This window comes from Hemibagrus wyckioides, linkage group LG02 (genome assembly GCF_019097595.1).
Source record: "Hemibagrus wyckioides isolate EC202008001 linkage group LG02, SWU_Hwy_1.0, whole genome shotgun sequence".
NCBI classification, from domain to species: Eukaryota; Metazoa; Chordata; class Actinopteri; order Siluriformes; family Bagridae; genus Hemibagrus; species Hemibagrus wyckioides.
Window position 1 is genome coordinate 21,423,135 of NC_080711.1, and position 25,312 is coordinate 21,448,446.

General features: G+C 37.7%; 1 protein-coding gene and 2 gene segments (V, D, J or C); all 3 read left to right on the plus strand.

Annotated features, from left to right (window-relative positions):
- Window positions 1-10,449: 10,449 nt before the first annotated feature.
- LOC131364403 (uncharacterized) lies at window positions 10,450-12,618 on the plus strand. The gene is made up of 3 exons (XM_058407547.1): window positions 10,450-10,548; window positions 10,634-10,932; window positions 12,271-12,618. Exons 1-3 carry the CDS (start codon window positions 10,509-10,511, stop codon window positions 12,616-12,618), a joined length of 687 nt encoding a protein of 228 aa, XP_058263530.1. The 5' UTR covers window positions 10,450-10,508.
- Window positions 12,619-13,450: 832 nt separating this feature from the next.
- On the plus strand, window positions 13,451-14,352 carry LOC131343780 (Ig heavy chain V region MC101-like). The segment is given in 2 exon segments: window positions 13,451-13,545; window positions 13,644-14,352. Coding segments are annotated over 2 exon segments (360 nt in total).
- Window positions 14,353-23,808: 9,456 nt separating this feature from the next.
- On the plus strand, window positions 23,809-24,521 carry LOC131344294 (Ig heavy chain V region 23-like). The segment is given in 2 exon segments: window positions 23,809-23,924; window positions 24,023-24,521. Coding segments are annotated over 2 exon segments (360 nt in total).
- The last annotated feature ends 791 nt before the right edge of the window (window positions 24,522-25,312 follow it).

Genomic DNA, 25,312 nt, shown 5'->3' on the forward strand with positions numbered 1-25,312 from the left:
TTATTTAACAAAAACTATTATAAACATTTGCTCAGTTCATAATTATTATGAAAATGTTGCTGTTTGAAATGAAAAGCATCTGAATATCCAGGTAACATTCCATCTGTTTTACATTTTTGAAAGCAGTTTTTACTTCAGATAACTGAGTTCAAATGATACTCACAATAATTCCTCCAATAATTTAGATTCAATACACGACACAGAGAGAGGTATTAGAGGAACAAAACACGTCCACACATGCTACTGTATCCCATCACCCTGTCATTGATTAGTTTCCTATATCATGCCTCCAAGTGTTTTATTCCTGACTCAATCTGTCACTGAGCTCTTCTGCTTCTGTTGTATTTTAGATAAAAGACCTAGTTTCTAATGTTTGTTGCATTGAGAGGGCAGTCTGTGTGAATGAAACCATCTTTAACTGCTCATTAATACACACTCAGCTTCAGTTACAGTGATACACAGTGATGGAATAAAAAGACATGAGATCTAATGAGTAAAGAGCAGTGATGAACCTGACAGCATGAAACACACCCAGAGTCTTACAGGAAGCTTTTTCTCATCTCAGCTGTTCCTCTGTGAATGTTTTTATATCTCTAGTGGGCGTGTCATGCAAATGAAATCCTGCATTTGAACCATTTATGCTGAAACATTCAGCCCAACAACATACCAGCAGTTTGTGTTCATTTACAGCAGCAGGAATCTTTCTTCTTTGAGATGGGACTAGGCAGTGTTTTGAGTTACTTTACTCTAGCAATCTTCATTCAATGTTGGTTTTATTGTTGTACACTTTTATCAAAAAAATCTTCTTTCATTATTTCTGTTTTTTATGTAACTTAACACCTATCTTTTTGTATTCTTTTATTTCACATTCCTGCAGTCAGACACTGATCGAGTCTGATCCAGTGATCATCAAACCTGATCAGTCTCATAAACTGACCTGCACAGCCTCTGGATTTAACTTTGGTGGCTACTGGATGGCTTGGATCAGACAGGCGCCTGGAAAAGGACTGGAATGGGTTGCAACTATCTCACACACCAGTGGTAGCATATATTATTCTAATGCAGTAAAGGGTCACTTCACCATCTCCAGAGACAACAGTAAAATGCAGGTGTATCTGCAGATGAACAGCATGAGGACAGAAGACAAGCTGGGGAACAATAGTCTGTTTCGGGTGGGGATGAAAGGAAAAAAATGGGGAAGAAGGGGAAGAAAGAAAAAAGAGAAAAAAGAGAAGAAAAGAGAGAAAAGAAAGAAAGGAAGACAGCAAAAGAGAGACAGAATATATATAATATAATATATATATATTATATTATATATAATATAGAATATAGAATAAGAGAGAATAAGACAGAATATAATAAGAGAGAATATATTGCTATTATAAAATAGCAATATATTAAACTATAATCAAAAAAGAAAAATGCTATTTAAACATCAAATATTTAAATATAAAATATACATAGAACTTTGTAAGAATACAAGCACTATATGCAACATATCTATATTTTCTTTATTTTTTGAGCACCTGCTATTTTGTCATTGTCTCTGTCACTGGACAATAAATTCTGGTCATGTCCTGGCTATGTCCAGTTGCTGATGTCCTAGAATGACCACTCTTTCTGCAAGTGTCGGCCTTCCACTCACCTAATGTATGGCACAGGTGGTTGAAATGCTGTTGGAGGAACATGGCTTGGCTGATGGACCATCATGTAGGGTGGAGTGCTGCTGGGCTGGGGAGTGCTGGTTGCTGAGGCTCCAGGGTCCATGTCCAGGGTCCGAATGTGGGTTCGGTGTGGGGACCATGCTTGATAGAAATGCTGGGCCCATTGGGAACAGCACTGGCTTGCGCCAGTATGCCTAAAACAACATGATGAAAAAAATAATCATTAGCAGTCTACGTATATGGCAGTAGAATTTAAGCAATGGGTAAAGAGTTTAGGTGAGATATTTCAGATATAATATACTGAGATATTTACATACCAAATTCTCCTCAATAACTTAAGTGGTAGAATCTGAAAAAAAGTGATGAGTGTCCACAGGCCTGCACTGGACATTTACTTATCTGTAACATTAAAAAAACACTGTCAGTTGGCACGCAGCCTATAGATTTCATGTTATGGCTTCATGTCTTTTCTATGCATACCTTCTGCTGAGAAGCAGGTCTGTCCCCAGCTGCAGAGGGCCACACACCTGTGCTGGAAAACTGCCATGGCCTTACGAGATTTTTGAGGCTTCTGTAGTCAAAAATCTGTGAAAGTTAAAGTCGGCATGTTGAATTGAATAATAATTAAATCATAATATACAATAATTAAATGAATAAAAACGAACATGCAATTGACTATCGTTCTTCAGGTAGCGCCATAGGATTTGACTATTGTTTAATAGCTCTTCTGGGAGCTACTTTAAACTATTTAAATGAAGACTTAAAAAAAATATATTGTGGAATTAAGTTACATTAAACATGCAGCTTTCTTTTTGGGAAGCTGAGCTCACTCAAAAACACCCCTTCAAATAATTGAGTTTTGGTGTTGTTTTTAAGTGTTTGGCCTCAGAGAAGTCTGACAGCTAAAATAACTAAGCAGAAAAATCCTCCTGTAATTAAAAGCAAGCTGTTAAGAGAAAAAATAATCTAAAAACAGCAAACTGCATATAAAACCACTGCTGGTTTCCAACAGAACGTCGACCTTTCCAACATGGCGGAGGAATTGACGTGTCTGTATACAAATCACAGCGGCGCCCTCTACTGCCTCCTGATATAAGTGAATAGGACAAGCTGTTATGACAGGAAAGTGTATTTATTAACCATTTATTATCAGATTTTATCGAAACACATTCATCATGCATTATAACCTTAATTAATGCTTAAATAAAAATATTAAGAATATAACGCGCCATGTTGATGTTTTTTGAAAGTCCCGCCCCTTTTTGTGGTTTTCATTTAAAAGTCCAGAGCGCGTGCTTGCGTCATCTAGAAGGCTTTTAAAAGATTTCAAAAGAAAACGACGGAGACAGCGACACTGCGGATTACCTGGAGATATTTCAAGGATAAACAGCAGATTTTCTTGGAGAGAAATGATGGATTTAGGTAAGTATCTTCCCTTCCTAGGTAGATGGACAGGCCGGGGCCTGGCCTGCGCCGCCGGGATGCTCGCGCTCACCTCCGCGGGATACTGCGCGTATCGCTGGCTGAAGAGGAGCAGCGATCTTCAAGCTGCTGAACTTCAAGCTGCTCACGGTGAGAAAAGCTCACTTTTTACTTAGTCTGTGTGTTTCTAATCGCTTTAGAACTTACAGAGAGAGTGTGTGTGGAAAATGTATGACTTTAATCGGTACAGAGGACAAACAGGATCAAATCTCCTGTGTAGTTTAGCTAACAGAGCTAGCCGAAAGCTAAGGCGCGTGACTGAGCTAACATTAGCCGGCGATGCTACATGGCTCATATCAAGAGCATTTTAAAGTATAAGTGATTATTTTGTGGATTAAAACATTTCGAGGAACCACATCATGACTTTTAGACTTTTAGAAATAGTCTTGAAGTTTTAGAAAAATAATCAAGTTCAGGGCGGAGTCACGAAGCCTGACATGAAGCGGAGTTACTGTTAGCACCGGGATTATTATTATTATTATTATTATTATTATTATTATTATTATTATTATTATTATTCTCGTTGAAGTGTTTTATTTCTCTTCTTGGTCTCGGCATTGTTTCTTCTGATGTGTTAATAGTTAGAGTGAATGTTGTGGTAATGAGTGAGTTCCTGTTAGCGCATCATTGTAGCAGCTGTAAAGAGTCAGTCCCTCACCAACTCGCCTTTTTATTTCCCTTCCTCTTCAATAAGACTCGTTTCTCCTTACTGATCACTAATATAACACTCTGATTAAAGACATGAAGGGGATGAGAGAGTGTCTTCTTGAAATATTTTCTTTCCTACATGAATGTCAGTTTCCACTGATGAAATTTGTCATCTCCGTGACATACTGATGTGGTTAAATGTGTCAAATGTTTTCCAGGATCTGTTGTTGATGATGTGGAGGAAGCCGAGACCTCCGAGGTATGTGTCAGGAAAAAAGGACTAGGATTAATATATTATATACTACAATATCAAATGTATTAGTTTTTCATTTTTAACTGGTGTGTGTGTGTGTGTGTGTGTATTAAGGTCACTGATCCAAGCGTCCAGCTCCTTTGCTCTGAACACGACCCTCAGATGTCAGCTGATGCCCTGGTAATTTTATATTTCTGTTATTTTTAGTGTATTCTTTAGGTGCTTTTGGTTGAAACAGCAAATTTTAATCTTTGTGCTTTATTCAGGTCACTGAGATAAATATCCAGCTCCGGAGCACCAGCCTTGACCCTCAGAAGTCGGCTGTCATTCTGGTAATTTTATATTTCAGACATTTTTCAGTGAAATGTTTCTCAACCTTTTTGTTTTTGTTTTTGTTTGGCCTTGTCACTGTCCATGCTTGTAAATCCAAATATGAAGTAATTCTCGCTGGATAATCCTCCTCTTGGGAATTTCTTTTAAAGACGACGCTTGTAGCCACTCAGAATGTTTGAGTTAGTTTACAGTAATTTACATTTAACTCTCACATGCAGTGAACTCTATGAACTCATATCTCATGATATGAACCATTTAATCAGCTTGTATCACTTTTTTATTCGTGAAGTTACAGTAGTCACAGAGGTATGTGTCAGTAAAAAGTAGTACAGATAAAATATTATATACAACAATTTAAAATATATTAGCTGTTCATTTCTAACAGGTGTGTGTGTGTGTGTGTGTGTGCACTGTATTAATGTCACAACTTCCTTCACTTCTGAGATTTTGCACAGAAGTTATGTGTAGAATTATGTGTCAGTTGAATTGTTTCTGTTAACATAATAATAAATAATTCCTAATAGACTCCTAAGTCATTACTAATCCAAGCCTTTGTACTGGAACATTTCTGTTTGTGAAGTGACGCAAATGACTAAGTTACAAGAACTCTCAACTCTTGCTTGCATGTACTCCAGTTATTAAACACAGCCACTAAGCTGAACTGATGAACTGTAAAAATGTGACAGCGTTTTCATCCTCAGCTCCTCCAAAACCAGCCTGTGGATGTCCAAAATACAGACCTGAGTCTATTGGTTAAAAGGATGTGCAAAGGATGTCTTTTTGTTCTGCAGCATTCAGACTCTCTAAAGACCAAGTGATACCATTTCTGATCACCCATTATATCTGTACTTTTATACTGTAAGTTTGGCTTCAGCAATGTTCATTTTCTGGTTCTCTAAATGACTAAATAAATTGCAGCTAAATTTCTCTGTCTGCAGGTTTTATGTGTTCAGGAGTCCACAAGAGAACAAATGTTTGTGCTCTCATCAATAGAGAACCAAAACTACTGGAATTAGAGGTGTAAGGATATATATATATATATATATATATTATATATATATACTGTAAATAAAAATATAATTGCTTAGTATCATGAGACAATAATCATGATAATGTATTCAGTCACTTGTTCATCTTTTAGGAAGTGTGTTATTCGGGTCAGAGTGCTGGATCCAGAGTCCATTTCAGGACCACTGAGTGTACAGCCTGGACATGTTACACATGCCCTTTTAAACTGTGATTTATATGCTTTATTTATGTTTCTTATATTGCTGTAGTTTTTGTTCTTAGATCTGTCTGTCTGTCTGTCTATCACACCTAGTGGCAATTTAGAGAAGACAAGTCACCTGTTTGATTCCTGATTTAATTTCTTGAAAAGTTTCTTCATTTTAAACTTTTGAATAATAAAGTAGATGAAGTATAGAGAATAGTTTCACTGTTGAGTTGTTGATAGATATTAGATTTCAGCTTTGTCTTCTGCTCACTAGAGATTACAATTCTTCAGAATTTAAAAACACCTGATCTAGAATCTTCTCAGCTATTTCTCTCTGGATTCATCAGTTAAAGCCTCTAGAGGGCAGACTATACCAGAATGAACATCATGTTCTATTGAACGGTTTGATTATAATGTTAAATGTAGTTCATGCTGTTCAGAAAACACTGCAATATTTCACCATGTCAGAGTCAAATATGACATGAACATAATTTCTGTGTTAATGTAATTCTCTAGAGTGTAGCCTACACATGACTGATAATGACGTAAAGGATTGTTTATATAATTATTATTAATTTCATGTAATAATTCAGATTAATTTAAGTGTACTGGAAATAGATCAGTTTTCAATCTGACCATCACAGGAACTGTTAATTACATCACAAAACATCCATATCATTAATAATAATAACAACAAACAACCAAATTCTTTTCCACTGTGGAACAGCTTGGATTCGACAACTTGACAACATTTGAATACATTTCAGATACATTCTCCTCCCATCATCAGCAGATAAGCAAATCCAAGCATCAGAGCTGGATCTCACTCTATTTATATGATGTGATGGTGTCTGTTAAACTTTGGAGAACAGAGAAGACTCCAGTACAAACAACACACACCATGTTCTCTACATCTCTACTGCTCCTGCTGGCAGCTGCTTCTTGTGAGTGCTTTATCAAATTCATTCATTTACTAGATGAAGAATAAAGGTGCAGCATATATTGTGTGAGATATCACCATGTGTTTTCCTCCACAGATGTACATGGTGAGGAACTGACTCAGCCTGCTTCCATGACAGTCCAGCCAGGCCAGAGTCTCTCCATCCACTGCAAGGTTTCATATTCAGTTACAAGCTATCATACAGCTTGGATCCGACAACCTGCAGGAAAAGCTCTGGAGTGGATTGGATACATCAGTAATGGTGGGAGTACTTATTACAGTGACAAACTGAAAAATAAGTTCAGCATCTCCAGAGACACTTCTACTAACACAATAACAATTGGAGGACAGAACATGCAGACTGAAGACACAGCTGTGTATTACTGCGCTCGTCACCACAGTGAGACAGAATAGTGGATTCCTCTTACAAAAACCTTATGAGACATGTTACACACATCCTCTCAATGCAACTAATAAATCATCTCAGTCACACTTACACTTTCTTCTATTGTAATAAAGTCGTAATAGTTTGCAGTGTTTTAAAACACAGTCACACAAAATCTTTATTAAATAAAAAATAAAACATCAGTTTATTCTAAACTATTATTAATCCCTTCATTTTACAGGATTTTTAACCAACAGTTGAATCAGTGTTTACTGAGTGGATTCAGGAATAATACAGCATGTTTCCAGCAGTGTGTTGTGTTTAACACACAGTCTGTTCTCACAGTGTGAGGTGCAATAATTGAAACAACTGAAGGAGGCAGCAGAGTTTAACAAATAAAGTGAAAAAAGTGAATCCACAAACTGCATTCTGTATGAGACTCATTATCAAACATCTCATTTATCATAATTTAGGAATATTTGTGTTGAATATTACCAAATTTACACTTGATATGTAGTATGATATAAAAACAGAATAAAAAATACATTCTATCCTCCATTATCCCTCAGTCATTATCATGATGATGTGAAACCTCTGGTAGGTTTGAGTTTTACAGATTAATTCATTAAGGGAATGCTTTAATTTCTTTAGCAGGTGTGAAATATTTACATTTCATATAATAGGTTTATGTGAAATACTGAAGGCTAAAACATATTAGAGAAATCCTCTGGATTAAGGGTTTTGCTCCTTTTGGTTTATTCAAAAAGGATACGTAAAAAAGAGAAGCAGATTTTTATTCCATCATTCACAAGATTTAACAACAGACAAGTTGTTAGCCTGAGCTCCTGACTAAATATATTACTGATTTGTGACCTGAATTATTTCTTTAATTAAATTCAGTTTCTATTAGACACACAGATAAAAAACTAAAAAGACATGAGATCTAATGAGTAAAGAGCAGAGATGAACCTGACAGCATGAAACACACCCAGAGTCTTACAGTAAGAAGCAGGTGTATCTGCAGATGAACAGCATGAGGACAGAAGACACTGCAGTTTATTACTGCACCCGTGACACACACTGATACTTCCCCTTACACATACTTGCTATAGTCACATGACAAACCCACATTTTCTGGACATTTATCCTGATGTAATATTTATTTAATTCCCTGAATATATGTAATATATTTTGCATATATTCATGATGTGACAGACTGAGAACTGTGGAAGCAGTGTTCACAAATCTAGAGAATTGAGCTCATTGAGACTAATATAGATTTCCCAATTAACTGATTGGTTAAACTAATTGATTTAGTATTTTACCTCTGATACTGTATCTTTTAAACCATGCTGAGAGATATGCTGCAATTCTGAATTCCTTATTCATTCATTTTTATTGCTGCTTTACATGAGATCTTTTTTATTGACAGCATCTTTTTTTTCTCCTCTATGACTCTTTCTAGATCTGGATCATTTAAAACATGTCTTTTCTGCCACTAGAGGGCAGTGTGTACAAACTCAAACATCTCAGTCTGTTTCTATCTGTACATTTAGGCATTCTCTCTTTTCACATTCTGCTCTGAATGCATCCAGCATCATGACACTCAGATTAAATTGAATTACATAAAGCATCTTAGCAACCTGTGTTGTGTTGATCAACAAATAACTCTCTTTTTTTTTGGAAAACCTGATTTCACAGAAAATTCTTAGGGAGTTGAATGAGCAAGATCAATTGCCAAGTTTTATACAAATAATCACCTGATTAAATTCAGAGCTTACACATATCAATCATCATAATCCCAGGATCTGCAAGCATGCATAATTATTATTATGCTAAATCTAATATTTATTCTTTTTGCATTCACGAGACTTTAACATTTGCTTTGGAAAAGCATTTGATGAAGAGGCTTCTGCTCCATTATAAACCCACACATCCTCCATCAGATGAATCTCCTCCTCATGATTTAAATACATTTCAGATACATTCTCCTCCCATCATCAGCAGATAAGCAAATCCAAGCGTCAGAGTTGGCTCTCACTCTATTTACAGCATCTCACAAAAGTGAGTACACCCCTCACATTTTTGTAAATATTTTATTATATCTTTTCATGTGACAACACTGAAGAAATGCCACTCTGCTACAATGTAAAGTAGTGAGTGTGCAGCCTGTATAACAGTGTAAATTTGCTGTTCCCTCAAAATAACTCAACACACAGCCATTAATGTCTAAACTGTTGGCAACAAAAGTGAATACACCCCTAAGTGGAAATGTCCAAATTGGGCCCAAAGTGTCAATATTTTGTGTGGCCACCATTATTTTCCAGCACTGCCTTAACCCTCTTGGGCATGGAGTTAACCAGAGCTTCACAGGTTGCCACTGGAGTCCTCTTCCACTCCTCTATGATGACATCACAGAGCTGGTGGATGTTAGAGACCTTGCACTTCCCCACCTTCTGTTTGAGGATGCCCCACAGATGCTTAATAGGGTTTAGGTCTGGAGACATGCTTGGCCAGTCCATCACCTCAGCTTCTTTAGCAAGGCAGTGGTCGTCTTGGAGGTGTGTTTTGGGTCGTTATCATGTTGGAATACTGCCCTGCGGCCCAGTCTCTGAAGAGAGGCTCTGCTTCAGTATGTCGCAGTACATGTTGGCATTCATGGTTCCTTCAATGAACTGTAGCTCCCCAGTGCCAGCAGCAGTCATGCAGGCCCAGACCATGACACTCCCACCACCATGCTTGACTGTAGGCAAGACACACTTGTCTTTGTACTCCTCACCTGGTTGCTGCCACACACGCTTGACACCATCTGAACCAAATAAGTTTCTCTTGGTCTCATCGGACCACAGGACATGGTTCCAGTAATCCATGTCCTTAGTCTGCTTGTCTTCAGCAAACTGTATGCGGGCTTCCTTGTGCATCATCTTTAGAAGAGGCTTCCTTCTGGGACGATAGCCATGCAGACCAATTTGATGCAGTGTGTGGCGTATGGTCTGAGCACTGACAGGCTGACCCCATACCTCTTCAACCTCTGCAGCAATGCTGGCAGCACTCATACATCTATTTCCCAAAGACAACCTCCAGATATGACTCTGAGCACGTGCACTCAACTTCTTTGGTGGACCATGGCGAGGTCCAATCTGAGTGGAACCTGTCCTGACCTGTCCTTGTTTACCATCATCTAATCCATCTAACCCCTGTTTGCTATAATTTTCTGGACAGAAAAATCTTCTTGTAGTTTGATTAATCATCTAAAGCAGTGTGTATTTGAAACCAATATTGTTTTTTTTAATTCTCAAATTTGATTTTAAGGTGATTTAGTAGAGAGGATGACATTATAATAAAATTATTCAAATGGTTTTCTACACCAAATACCACAAAATTCAGACTTAAATATAATATAGATCATCTATACAGTGAGCAGCATGTGGTTGTGGATTGAACTCCTCCATAGTGGTCATGGACACTCCCTATTCAAATAGAGTCGTGTATAAACAGCATGTTCTTGACTGCTCTAGTTTCCAGTGAGCTCTGTGATAGATAACACTCCCATACACTTTAAATCTGGGTGAAGCAGAACTCAGAGAAAGATGATTTTAGGACAGTGTATTTTACTGATACTGATTTCATGTAAGTTTATGTTTTTAATGTGATGATTAATAGGAAAACAAATCTTTGTAAGATAACATTACCTAGTTCTACTCTTCTCTTTTAGATTCTTATGGACAGTCCCTGACCTCCTCAGCTTCTGTGGTGAAGAGACCTGGAGAGTCGGTCACTCTTTCCTGTACTGTCTCTGGATTCTCAATGAGCAGCTACTACATGCACTGGATCCGTCAGAAACCAGGACAAGGACTGGAGTGGATCGGACGTATTGACACTGGCACTGGCACTGAATTCGCTCAGTCACTGCAGGGCCAGTTCTCCATCACTAAAGACACCAGTAAAAACATGCTGTACCTAGAAGTGAAGAGTCTGAAAGCTGAAGACACGGCAGTTTATTACTGTGCACGAGACTCACACTGACACAACAGACTCCAGAGCTGTACAAAAACTTACACAAGCACGTCCTCATGAGCTGTAAATATTCCCTCAGCAGGAAGCTGCACCCCAGAGACATTTATTATGAAGAACATCATCCATTCACACTCAGCACTCAGATCTTACTCTCTTCTAGCAGTTATTAATATTAATAATAATAATTCCCATGTTATGTATCACATTTACATTATGATGTCTATTTATTTGACTCGAGGCAAATCAGCTCTAGGACAATGATTCTGATGACTAGTTGTGACTATATACTGTACTATTCATGCTTTTATTCCTCCTATTTGTGATACCAGCTGCAGGAACACTACAGGTCAATGGTTAATTCCTGAATTCAGCAGCACAGAATCTGACGAGAGATTAAACAAAATGTACATGTTTTCTGCAGCATCATTACTACAAACTCCTAAATATAAAAATCATCTGTAGGGGGCAGCAGCACACTTGTTTTCAAGAAGGTTTCATGAAACTATGGAATCTAACAGCTGAAGGATGTTTATGCAAATTCATCCTGTTATATAAAAAAATCAGCCTCTTGCTCACCAGAAGTTTGTGTCACACGACTGAATCAAAGAGCTTGATGATGGAGCTGAGGGTCACTCAGTACTACATCTTTGTTTTAATGTTAACCAAAGGTACCTGAGACTTCTATACACTACTGTATATACAGCTCTGGAAAAAAATAAGAGACCACTGCAAAATAATCAGTTTCTTATGTTTTTTTCTTACAGGTTCATGTATTGGTGAGATGAACAGTTTTGTTTCATTTTTTGTGAACTGCTGACAATATTTCTCCAAAATTTAAAATATAACTATTGTTATTTAGCGTGTATATTTAAAGGAAATGACAACACATTAAAATAACCCAAGATCATGCAGTATTTGCATATATCTTGAGCTTTAATAACTCAAATAAAAACACAATGCAAATCATTTGTAAACAAATTGTGTAAATGCTTTGGCTAAATAACATTAAGAAATCAGTATTTGGTGGAATAACCCCTATTTGCATGCGTTTTGGCTCCATGATCTCCACCAGTTTTTCACATTGCTGTTGGGGAACTTTATACCACTCTTTTTGCAAAAAAGCAAACAGCTCAGCTTTACGTGATGGTTTGTGACCATCCATCTTCCTCTTGATGACATTCCAGAGGTTTTCAATAGGGTTCAAACCTGGAGATTGGGCAGTAGGCTCTTATTTTTTTCCAGAGCTGTATATTCCATCAGAATATCTTGACTGTGTTGATGATGATCTTTGATTGTTATGTTTTATCTGCTAGGTGTCAGCAGTGATGAGATCAGACTGGACCAGTCTCAGCTGTGGTAAAGAGACCTGGAGAAACTGTGAAGATCTCTCGTAAGATACATGGCTTTGATATGACTGAGTACTACATGCACTGGATACGACAGAAACCAGGGAAAGCTCTGGAATGGCTTGGCCGGATGGATGCTGGCAAAAATCAGACGATATATGCAGAATCTGTGAAGAACCAGCTCACCTTAACAGAAGACGTCTCAGCAAGCATGCAATATTTAGAGGCCAAGAGTCTGAGGACAGAGGACACTGCAGTTTATTACTGCGCCCGAGAAACCACAGTGACTGGATCTGAGGAAGCAGCTGTAATAAAACCAGACACACATTGTAACTAAATTTGCTTCACTTGTAATTCATACACAGATAAACACAGTCTGTATTTATTTACTGCTCCAATTCAACATAAATGTACCTGGATATAACCCCAAATAGGGGCGTGGCCTGAACTGGATTTTTTTTTTTTTTCAATATACATGAACCCTATTACTTTGCTCCTGGAAGCAATGGAAAATGCCCACAGGTAGAAATGGCAGCTCTGTCAGCATGTGTGAATGTGGTTCTGACTTTTCCTCAACCAACAAACTAACAGACATCCCAGTCCCAATACACACCTCTAGTCTCAAGCAGATCTCCTGCAGGATTTCTAAAAACAAACCTCCTGTGTGTATTATTATCTGTTCAGAACACATTACAACTTTACAACTTCACCATATCAACAATGCTACACATTTGTGTGGCTTGTCCAGTATATAAGGTCTGGTGTAAAGGATAGAAAACAGAAATCTATAACATACAAAAACTACAGAGAATGATGACCTCTCTGTAAAGCTTGCAGCTGGACATCCTGTCAGATCCACTGTAGTAGAAACGTAACTAAGACCTTCTAAACACAGCAACTATACTTTATTGTGAAAGGTTCATTTTAAATGATTGTTAAATGAAGATGTTCAGGTCAGTTAATCACAGAGATACGTTAGTGTTTTGTTCATTTCAGGCTAAGACAAATTCTTCAAAGAGGAAGAACATTAATGAGTAAATGAGTAAACCTGAGACTTCAAGATCATGCAGTTGATGATGCATTTTACTCCTCCACTCATGTTTCTTACATTAGAGAGGTCTGTGTGTGTGTGTGTGTGTGTGTGTGTGTGTGTGTGTGTGTGGTGAGGAGGAGGAGAGCAGCTGAGCATTTTACGTCACTTCACTTTTATATCAAACAACAATGCTCTCATTATCAGTGCTGCTGCTGCTTTCAGCTTCATTCTGTAAGTCTCCTTGTCAGCTGAATGAATTTAGATTTAATTCCCCATTTGTAAAAATGACTTGATGACTTTTGATGATGTTCTGTTGTTGTTATTTACAGGTGGTGTTGGCGGTGTGGAGCTCACTCAGACAGCCTCTGTGCTCTTGAAGCCTGGAGAGTCGTTCTCCATCTCTTGTAAGATCTCAGTGTGGAGTTACTGTATTCACTGGATATGGCAACCTGCTGGAAAAGCTCTGGAATGGCTCGGATATCTCTGTAGTGGTGGTGGCACTGATCTCAAAGACACAATGAAGAGCAAGATCAGTCTCAGCCAGGACAAATCCATCAGCACGGTTTATTTAAGAGGACAGAACTTTCAGGTCGAGGACACGGCTGTGTATTACTGTGCCAGAGACACAACACGACAAACTCACTGAAGCCCTAGCGCTCTTATTGACTTGGTGTTGCATTTGATCTGATCTGTCCCATTGAGCAAGATATGTTATACGTTCTTTATAGTATGTATTTCTGATCTTCTTCTATGCTATAATTACTGTTTCTGATTACAATCATTATTACTCTTAGGGAAGGTTCTTGTTTCTTTCTGCACTCTCATCTATTATGGTTTTCCCTGTGATTATTTTATAGCTATAATGCTTACAGTGAATTATGGATTGTCATAGTTCTGCTCATATGTTAAACCTACTACTGGGTGTTTCATATTTCATACCGAGGATATATCTTATCTTATGGAACTGAGAGTATATAAGGTAAGGAGAGATAAGGAAGTGGGTGATATATTTAGTTGTTGTTTTGGGGGTTTGGTTGCTGTGGTGATCTCTAAGGGGTGGGTTGATTTGGTGGGAGGGTGGGGGATTTTTACGGGGTGGCACTATGCTGGCATTGTATATTCTGTTTTTGGTGTTCTTTTGTTGTTTTTTGCTTTCATTTTTGTAATTTTTTGTATTCAATCACAATCCTCTGTTGTATATCTCAATGGGTAGAGATTTAAGATTTTTGAGCTAGAATGTTAGGGGTTTAAATCATCCGGTGAAGAGAAACAGAGTACTTGCTCATCTCCGACAGCAGAAAGCAGAGGTTGTCTTTTTGCAAGAAACTCATTTACGCAGTGTAGACCATTCTCGCCTCAACCGTGGGTGGGACGGGCAGATCTTTCATTCCTCATTTCAGGCAAAGGCAAGAGGTGTAGCTATCTTGATTGATAAGAATATACCCTTTGCGCCAAATAATATTACCTCAGATAAGAATGGTCGCTATATAATTGTTTCGGGCACTTTATGCAATGAGAATATAAATTTAGCTAATCATTATTCCCCTAATGTATGATGTCAGTTTCTTTAAACACACACTCTCTCTTGTTCCTGATTTAAATTCGCACTCTCTTGTACTCAGGGGAGACTTTAATTGCTGTCTTGACCCAGTGTTAGACCGCTTGTCATCTAAGCAATGCACCCCAGGCAAATCCTCTATTTACCTAAATAGTTTCTTTTCTAAATATGGCCATCAGATGTATGGTGATTTTTGAACCCCCCAAAAAGAGAATTTTCTTTTTTTTCAAATGTTCATCATTCTTACTCTCTGATTGATTATTTCATCTTGGATAAAGCTTTAATTTCTAGATTTCAATCCTGCTCATATCAAAGTATTATCATATCGGATCATGCCCCTCTTATCCTTGATTTGACCTTTTCAGACTTGCCTTCCCTTAGGACAAACTGGCGTTTCAATACTTCACTCTTGGGAGATGAGAATTTTATTTCCTTTGCTGCTGACCAGATTTCTTTTTTCCTAAGTGTTAATAAATCAGTGGATGTTTCAAACTCAGTAGTGTGGGAGGCTCTTAAGGCATATATGAGAGGCCAAATTATTTCGTATGCCACTACTAAAAGAAAGCGTGCCAGAGAAAAGCAAGCATCTCTTGCTAATGAGATTTCCCATTCCGGATTTAGAAGCTCCCATCTCTCTGAAGGAAGTGAAAGCTGCTATTGCTTCCCTACAATCTGGGAAATCCCCGGGACTCGATGGTTTTCCGTCAGAGTTTTATAAAAAATTCTTGATATAGCTCGCCCCTTTTTTGACTACTGTTTTTTCAGAGGCCTTTGAGAAAGGAACTCTCCCCACAACTTTAAATCAAGCATGTATCTCTTTATTGCTTAAAAAAGATAAAGACCCGTTGTATTGCTCTTCATACAGGCCCATTTCTTTGCTTAATTGTGATGTTAAAATTTTGGCGAAGGTGCTTGCCTCGAGACTTCAAGATGCTCTCCCTGCCATCATTTCTCCTGATCAAACAGGTTTTATAAAGAATCGTCAGTCTTTTTTTAATATCCGCCATTTGCTTAATGTGGTATATTCTCAGCATCAGTCCATTCCAGAATGTGTTGTCTCTTTGGATGCTGAGAAGGCATTCGACAGGGTAGAGTGGGAGTATCTTTTCTTAGTTTTAGAAAAATTTGGATTTGGTCCAGCCTTTCTCTCTTGGATTAAGTTGCTTTATAGCGCTCCTTCTGCTGTAGTTCTGACCAGTGGTCTTTATTCTCAACCATTTAATTTGCATGGAACCCGCCAGGGCTGTCCGTTAAGCCCATTATTATTTGCCCTAGCTATTGAACCCTTAGCAATTGCTCCACGTGAATGTCAGCAGATTACTGGAATTACATGTGGTGAGGCCGTGCATAAAGTAACTTTATACGCAGACGATTTACTACTTTTTATCTCTAATCCACAGACTTCTTTACCTGTAGCTTTAACCATGCTTGAGGTTTTCTGGCTACAGGCTTAATCTGGATAAGAGTGAATTTTTTTTCCAATCAATAAGGTAGATATGCAATTACAGTACTCCAATATACCATTGAAGCCAGTAAAAAACAAATTTACTTATCTTGGTGTCTGTGTTACTCACCATCATAAACACCTTTTTAAACATAATTTTGGTATGCTTTTGGAACGGATTAAGAAAGATCTTTCTAAATGGTCCCCTTTAAAGATTTCTCTTATCAGACGCATTAATTCCATTAAGATGGTAGTTCTCCCCAAATTTCTTTATCTTTTTCAGTCTTTACCGCTGTATATCCCTCAATTATTTTTTAAATCCTTGTTATTTCTACTTATATTTGGAATGGTAAGCATCCTTGTTTGCGTAAAACATACCTTCAAAGGTCTAGACGAGATGGTGGTATGGCATTGCCTAATTTTAAGTTTTATTACCGGGCAGCTAACGTATGAAATACACAGTATTGGTGGCATTATCACCTTCTACCTAATAAACCACCCTGGATGGACATGGAAATACATGCCCATAAGCAAATTTCCCTTCCAGGACTTCTAGCAACCAAATTACAGTTAACTTCTTATACCTCTGTCGAGTGCCCAGTGGTTAAACATTCGTTGAGGATATGGACCCAGTTTAGGAAATCATTTGGTTTTAAGGATCCTCCTCTTCTTGGCCTGTTGCCTGTAATCACCTCTTCTTGCCTTCAATGCAGGATGGGATGTTTAGGAGATGGGCTGACAAGGGGATAAAATGCTTCAAAGATTTATTTACTGATAATTTATTTGCTTCTTTCGAACAGTTAGTATCTCATTTTGGTCTTATTAAATCTGATTTCTTTAGAGTCTTGCAAGTAAAAGATTTTGTTATGTCACTTTTTTCGGATTTTCCAGTGATGCCTCCTGAAAATCCTATGGATAGTTACCTTTCTTGTAAGTGGCCTCACTGAATAATTGCATGATTGTTGTTCACAGGTATTAAATGTATTGAACTGGTTCAGCCTGCAGTCATGGTGGTTAAGCCTGGAGAATTATTTTCAGTCCCCTGTAAGATCACTGGATACTCAGCCACTAGCTCCTGCACTAACTGGATACGTCAATCAGGACATGTACTGGAATGGATCGGCTGGTACTGCAGCTCAAGTGATACTGCCAGCATAAATTCACTAAAGAACATGATTCGTTTCTCAGCTGAAGCCTCCAGCAACACTGTGACTTTACACGGGCAAAACTTTCAGACTGAAGACACAGCTGTGTATTACTGCACTCGTAACTCACAGTGAGACAGATCAACAAAGACGCTTTACAAAAACACCCAAAAACTGGCAGAAACAGTGTTTTATCTCCATGTTTTACCTTCTGTGTTTCTCAGAAGTGTGAGAAGACAACACCAGATTAAATGTATTTAATAAAGCATATATCTCATGGTAATTGGTAATTACTGTCCTGCAGTCCACTAAATCATTGTTCCTTGTCCAGTGGGATTGAGTTTAACATAATTATAGGAAATGATAAATCAGTATGTAGTTAAGCATTTCAATATTAAACCCTTTCAGTTTATTAAAATGAAAGGTTTTTTTCCTGATTTAAATTGACCTTTTTTATTTTTGTTATTTCTGCTTTGATGGCTTAAATTTTCCAACACATGAGCACAAGTCACGTTGTGAAGCGTGCTGATCACCATTGAAAATCACAACAATTCCCGCCAGTAACACAGTTACAATTCTTAAATGGCCAGCAATATTTCAGTAATGTATGGGAATCGCAATAATACACACTTAATGTGCAGTACACTTAAACCAAGACTCAGATAACCAGTCTCACGAATGACATCAGCTTTTCAACCTAGTTACATTATAAACCAACATTAGATGAATCTCCTCTTCATGATTTAAATACATTTCAGATACATTCTCCTCCCATCATCAGCAGATAAGCAAATCCAAGCATCAGAGCTGGATCTCACTCTATTTATATGATGTGATGGTGTCTGTTAAACTTTGGAGAACAGAGAAGACTCCAGTACAAACAACACACACCATGTTCTCTACATCTCTACTGCTCCTGCTGGCAGCTGCTTCTTGTGAGTGCTTTATCAAATTCATTCATTTACTAGATGAAGAATAAAGGTGCAGCAGATATTGTGTGAGATATCACCATGTGTTTTCCTCCACAGATGTACATGGTGTGGAACTGACTCAGCCTGCTTCCATGACAGTCCAGCCAGGCCAGAGTCTCTCCATCCACTGCAAGGTTTCATATTCAGTTACGAGCTATGATACAGGTTGGATCCGACAACCTGCAGGAAAAGCTCTGGAGTGGATTGGATACATCAGTAGTGGTGGGAGTACAGCTTACAGTGACAAACTGAAAAATAAGTTCAGCATCTCCAGAGACACTTCTACTAACACAATAACAATTGGAGGACAGAACATGCAGACTGAAGACACAGCTGTGTATTACTGCGCTAGTTACACACAGTGAGACAGAATAGTGGATTCCTCTTACAAAAACCTTATGAGACATGTTACACACATCCTCTCAATGCAACTAATAAATCATCTCAGTCACACTTTCACTTTCTTCCACTGGAATGAAGTCAGAATCTTTTGCAGCATTTTAAAACACAGTCACACAAAGTTAGTATGAAATAAAAAGAAAACATTATTGAAAGAGTGTTCATTCAAAACCATTATTAATCCCTTCATTTGACAGGATTTTTTTTACCAAAATTTGGAATCAGCATTTACTGAGTGGATTCAGGAATAATACAGCATGTTTCCAGCAGTGTGTTGTGTTTAACACACAGTCTGTTCTCACAGTGTGAGGTGCAATAATTGAAACAACTGAAGGAGGCAGCAGAGTTTAACAAATAAAGTGAAAAAAGTGAATCCACAAACTGCATTCTGTATGAGACTCATTCACTATCACTCATTATCAGACAAGTATTGATTTATTTTTCATAATTTAGGATAATTTGTGCTACATATTACCATATTTACACCAGATATGAAGTATTTTATAAAAACAGAATAAAAAAATGCATTCTGTCCTCCTCCATTCATTATCATGATGATGTGAAACCTCTGCTAGATTTGAGTTTTACAGATTAATTGATTATGTGAATGCTTTAATTTCTTTTGCAGGTGTAAAATATTAACATTTCATATTATTTTTTTTTTTAAACATTGAAGGCCAAAACATATTAGAGAAATCCTGTCAAAGTCTATTGGATAAAGGGTTTTGCTCCTTTTGGTTTATTCAAAACGGATAAGTAAAAAAAGAGAAGCAGATGCTTTAAATGATTCCATCATTCACAAAGATTTAATAACAGACATGTTGTTGGCATGAGATCCTGACTAAATGAATCAGTGATGATTTGTGACCTGAATTATTTCTTTAATTAATTTCTGTTTCTATTAGACAGTTAGTGTTACAGTTTAGAGGTTGAAAGTGATTTACATACTAAATTTAACTTTTTTACTCAGTTTTAAATAAATATAAAGTACCATACGGTAAGCACCAAAGAACATTTTTCACTGTGGTTATAAAACATGTAGAACACCATCATAACAATATGTAAATGAATATGCAAAACAGCCTGGAGATTCTTTAACCCTCAGCTGTAAAGTATCCGGTTACTCAGTTACTGATAACAGCTACGCCACAGGTTGGATTCGACAACCTGCAGGGAAAACTCTGGAATGGATAAATGACATTTGGGGGGGTGGAAGCATGTATCATAAAGAGTCTCTAAAAAGCAAGTTCAGTATTTCTAAAGATGCCTCCAGCAGCACGGTGACTCTGAGAGGACAGAACATGCAGACTGAAGACACAGCTGTGTATTACTGTGCTCGTATACCACACAGTGACACAACAAGCTGCAGTGCTGCACAAAAACCTCATCTTCACAGTTCACTTCTTTGATGAAATAACAACTACATTTTACACAGTAACTAATCCCCACATTACAATAAATTCAGCTTAGACAGATCAGCATTTACCAAAAAATAATACAAGTATTAACTTAGTTCAAAGTTAATAATAAAATATAATTATTTTTATTTTTTTTACTTCATATATTGATTTAAATATTGTCTCAATTAACTGCTAATAATTTGAATTACAAATTACATTTTTATATAAAAAGTAGACATGATAAACTGTTTCACTCTTTGTGAAAATGTAATTAGAAGATAAAACATTTGTTGATATGAATAAGTTTTCTGTAATGTGATGTTTATTTTTGAGTTGTTGGAAGAAGTCTCCAGTATCAGAGCTAGGTCAGGGTTAAAGGTGACTTCATTCTCAGTATGGGAAAGTCTTCAGGACAGAGGAGTTTTTCTCAGTAACAGGACAGGTGGTGAGGGAAGGACTGTTTCTAGTTGTAATAATGTGCATTGTCACAGGAAATAACTTGTTTGACTTTAAATGAACAAAATAAATAAATAAATAATAATAAAAAAGAAATAAAAATGGTTAATGATGATACATGAAAGACTTCAGGACTAATATGTAAACCTTTGGTGAAACCTGGAACTCTGCTTTGATTCATTGTTGATTATTTTTCTATATCAAAACCTCCCCAATGTTTTATTCCTTACTTACTGGCACTGAGCTTCTCCACTTGTGTTTGTTTATGTAAAGCTCCAAGTAAGTAAACAGCAATTTATTCTTAATACAGGATGACTAGAAGGCAGTCTGAGTGAATAAACCATTTATAGGGGAACTTTGGTGGAAAAGTAAAGAAAAGTACCGAAATATCTGAATACAGTGATTGGATTTGTATAAGATACAGTGATTGGATTTGTATAAGATACAATGATTGGATTTGTATAAGATACAGTGATGTGGTATGAATGGAATGATGAATATAAATATAGAATGTTGTATTTATTGGTAAAGCGCATGTAGTGCAGTTTTTTTACTATTGTGCAATTGTGCTTTAGTCCAGCTGGGGTCATTGATGTTATGGTATAAGTCTAGAAAAGTCCAGGCTCTAGGTGTTCTCCTGGTTGAGGGCCTGAATGACCTGCAGGATGAAGCTGCTCCTCATTCTCACTGTGTTAGGGAGCTCAGTGTACACTCAGCTGATTGCACCACCCTCTGTAGAGATGTCAGGTTCCGTATGATGTGAACATCAAGGTACCAGAAACTGTCCACTCTCTCCACTTGGCTCCCGATGATCATGAGTGACTGGTAGTTCCCCTCCTGCTTTGTGCTGAAGTCCTCTATCAACTTCTTTGTCTTGCTGATGTTCAGGAGATTGTTCTCCTGATTTTTAATCTCCTCTAGGTAAACCGTCTTACTGTTGTAATCTACCTCACAATGATTCCTATGAATTTGTAGGGTATAAAAATTAAAAAGCTACATTTAGTAAAACAGGTTCTTGAACGTTTCCTAATATGTTCATTAGATAAGTAAGGTATCTTCTAGAAATTATTTGACTTGGTTCCCTTTCTGATAGAGAAACATTCTGTTGTAGGGATTTACAAAGTACCTTATCATCCACACATCTATACAGTGAGCAGCATGTGGTTGTGGATTGAACACCTCCATAGTGGTCATGGACACTCCCTATTCAAATAGAGTCGTGTATAAACAGCATGTTCTTGACTGCTCTAGTTTCCAGTGAGCTCTGTGATAGATAACACTCCCATACACTTTAAATCTGGGTGAAGCAGAACTCAGAGAAGGATGATTTTAGGACAGTGTATTTTACTGGTACTCATTTCATGTAAGTTTATGTTTTTTATGTGAATATTATTAGCATTAAAATCATTATAAAATAACATTACCTAGTTCTACTCTTTTCTTCCAGATTCTTATGGACAGTCCCTGACCTCCTCAGCTTCTGCGGTGAAGAGACCTGGAGAGTCGGTCACTCTGTCCTGTACTGTCTCTGGATTCTCAATGGGAAGCTACAACATGCACTGGATCCGTCAGAAACCAGGACAAGGACTGGAGTGGAGTGGATCAGGCGTATTGACACTGGCACTAGCACTGGATTCGCTCAGTCACTGCAGGGCCAGTTCTCCATCACTAAAGACACCAATAAAAAACATGCTGTACCTAGAAGTGAAGAGTCTGAAAGCTGAAGACACGGCAGTTTATTACTGTGCACGAGACTCACACTGACACAACAGACTCCAGAGCTGTACAAAAACTTACACAAGCACGTCCTCATGAGCTGTAAATATTCCCTCAGCAGGAAGCTGCACATCAGCTCTATGACAATGATTCTGATGACTAGTTGTGACTATATACTGTACTATTCATGCTTTTACTCCTCCTATAAGTGATACCAGCTGCAGGAACACTACAGGTAAACAGTTAATTCCTGAATTTAGAAACACAGAGTCTGTTCAGCAGCACAGAATCTGACGAGAGATTAAACGAAATGTAACATGCATTCTGCAGCATCTCTACTACAAACTCCTAAATATAAAAATCATCTGTAGGGGGCAGCAGGTTGCTTGTTTTCAATAAGGATTCATGAAACTATGAAAGCTAACAGCTGAAGGATGTTTATGCAAATTCACCCTGCTATATAAAAAATCAGCCTCTTGCTCACCAGAAGTTTGTGTCACACGACTGAATCAAAGAGCTTGATGATGGAGCTGAGGGTCACTCAGTACTACATCTTTGTTATAATGTTAACCAAAGGTACCCGAGACTTCTTTCTGTCTGTCTCTGTCGAGGTATATGCCCCACTCCCGAGCTCCAAGTTCCAGTGTGACCACTGGCTCTACCCCTGGTCTGAGTCTCGTCGCTTGGTGTTGCTCACTGTGGATGCTGTGGATGGATTTGTGTGGACAGCCTGTGACCAGGAGACAGCCGTGGACAGAGCCACCTGGGGACTTTCACACTGTCACGGATCTGCCGTTACATCTGTCAGGCTGCGACAAATATACCTGCGGCAACTGGAGCGGAACTTATACAGCTCATTAACACTAAACTCCAAATATACAACTAGCAACAATTAAGCACATTATGTGACTTAGTCACTTTACTACAGAACCCATTTGCAACATACCTGCCTCGCTCATGTCCAAAGCTGTTCTGAGCGAGGGCGAGAATTAACTAAACAATTACACCGCAGAAATGACATCACTCAAATATAAAACTCAATGTATTACTTTAAAACAAAAATACAATTACCCACAATATTATAATGACATCAACAGCAATATACACAAACAAACAAAAATATAATTAAAATAAGTATAGTCAGTTCCCGTGGAAAATTACTTAAAGTTTGCTGGAAGAGTCACATGACCTAAAACGCTTCAGAAACATTAAATAAAAACAGATAAAAAATGTATCTGGATATAACCCTAAAGTGGGTGTGGCCTTAACTAGTATTGTTTCTTAAAAATATACATGAAACCTATCACTTTGCTCCTGGAAACAGTGGGAAAAAAGCCCACATTTTATGCAAATCCTCCACTCATCTCTCTTACATTAGAGAGGTCTGTGTGAGTGTGTGTGTGTGTGTGTGTGTGTGTGTGTGTGTGGTGAGGAGGAGAGCAGCTGAGCCTTTTACTTCACTTCACTTTCAAACAACAATGCTCTCATTATCGGTGCTGCTGCTGCTTTCAGCTGCATTCTGTAAGTCTCCTTGTTAGCTGAATGAATTTAGATTTTATTCCATGTTTGTGAAAATGACTTGATGACTTTTGATGATGTTCTGTTGTTGTTTTTTACAGGTGGTGTTAGCGGTGTGGAGCTCACTCAGACAGCCTCTGTGCTCGTGAAGCCTGGAGAGTCGTTCTCCATCTCTTGTAAGATCTCAGAATCCAGTTATTGTATTCACTGGATACGGCAACCTGCTGGAAAAGCTCTGGAATGGCTCGGATATCTCTGTAGTGGTGGTGGCACTAATCTCAAAGACACAATGAAGAGCAAGATCAGTCTCAGTCAGGACAAATCCATCAGCACGGTTTATTTAAGAGGACAGAACTTTCAGGTCGAGGACACGGCTGTGTATTACTGTGCCAGAGACACAACACGACAAACTCACTGAAGCCCTGTACAAAAACATCCCTGCTCATTTTCCTCTCTCTGCTGTACACTTGTCCCCAGGGACTGTGGTATATATGAGCTAGCAGAGCTAAGACCCATCTTTATCTCAACAATACATTAAATTATTGTTAATTAAGTGAATACACAGTTTATCCATCATTAATACTACACCAATCCAGTTGTGCAGGTTGTTGAAGTGGATGTTGGTATCAGTGATAGAAGCTCCACACACTCAGCTCAGTACAAAACACAAAAAAGAGAAAAAAAAGAGAAACAACATGAAAATATTTATTGCACCTATTGATGGCAGCAGCTCACTGCTACTGAAGTAAAACTCATCAACTTGATTTTACAGGAAACTGGAATGAGAAAAGACAAGTTTTATCTAAAAAAAAAAAAAAAAAAAAAAAACTAGGAGCAGAGGAATCCTCTAAATAACAACAGCAATAACACACCTGATATATCAGTTTGGACGACTTATGTAGACATAAAGAGCATTTGTAATTGATAACCTATACAGACGGTGCCTTAAGAAAATCTGAGCAAATTGGATCATTTATATTAAGCATTCCCATGTGGAATGAAAAAGTGTTCAACAAAACATTCTGAGGTTATTCATTCAATGATTTATTCATTAAATAAAATACTTTATGTTCATTAATAATTAATATCCATCATTAATGACTAAGTTACAAGAACTCTCAATGTTACACACACAGAATTAACAGACTTTTCGGGTGGCACATTGGTTATGTTTATTGTGGTCACACTCTGAAACAACAATAAAACACAAGAAACAAATGAGTTTTGCCGAGTGTTGTAATGACTTGGCAGGGTGTGACTTCTTCATCTACAGGTGAGGCTCTCCTGCTGCTCAGTATCGCCCCCAAACACCACCCGCCGGTATTACAGGTTAAGGTGATGTTAACCTATGCATCACAAACGATAGGTACATTAATAATAATAACAATAAA

Excerpts from the sequence above, each read along its gene's own strand:
- LOC131364403 (XM_058407547.1), top strand. The coding sequence starts at position 10,509 with ATGATTTTAGGACAGTGTATTTTACTGATACTGATTTCAT. Across the intron at positions 10,549-10,633 it reads TTTACTGATACTGATTTCAT|ATTCTTATGGACAGTCCCTG; the intron begins GTAAGTTTATGT and ends CTTCTCTTTTAG. Across the intron at positions 10,933-12,270 it reads CAGTTTATTACTGTGCACGA|ACTGGACCAGTCTCAGCTGT; the intron begins GACTCACACTGA and ends TGATGAGATCAG.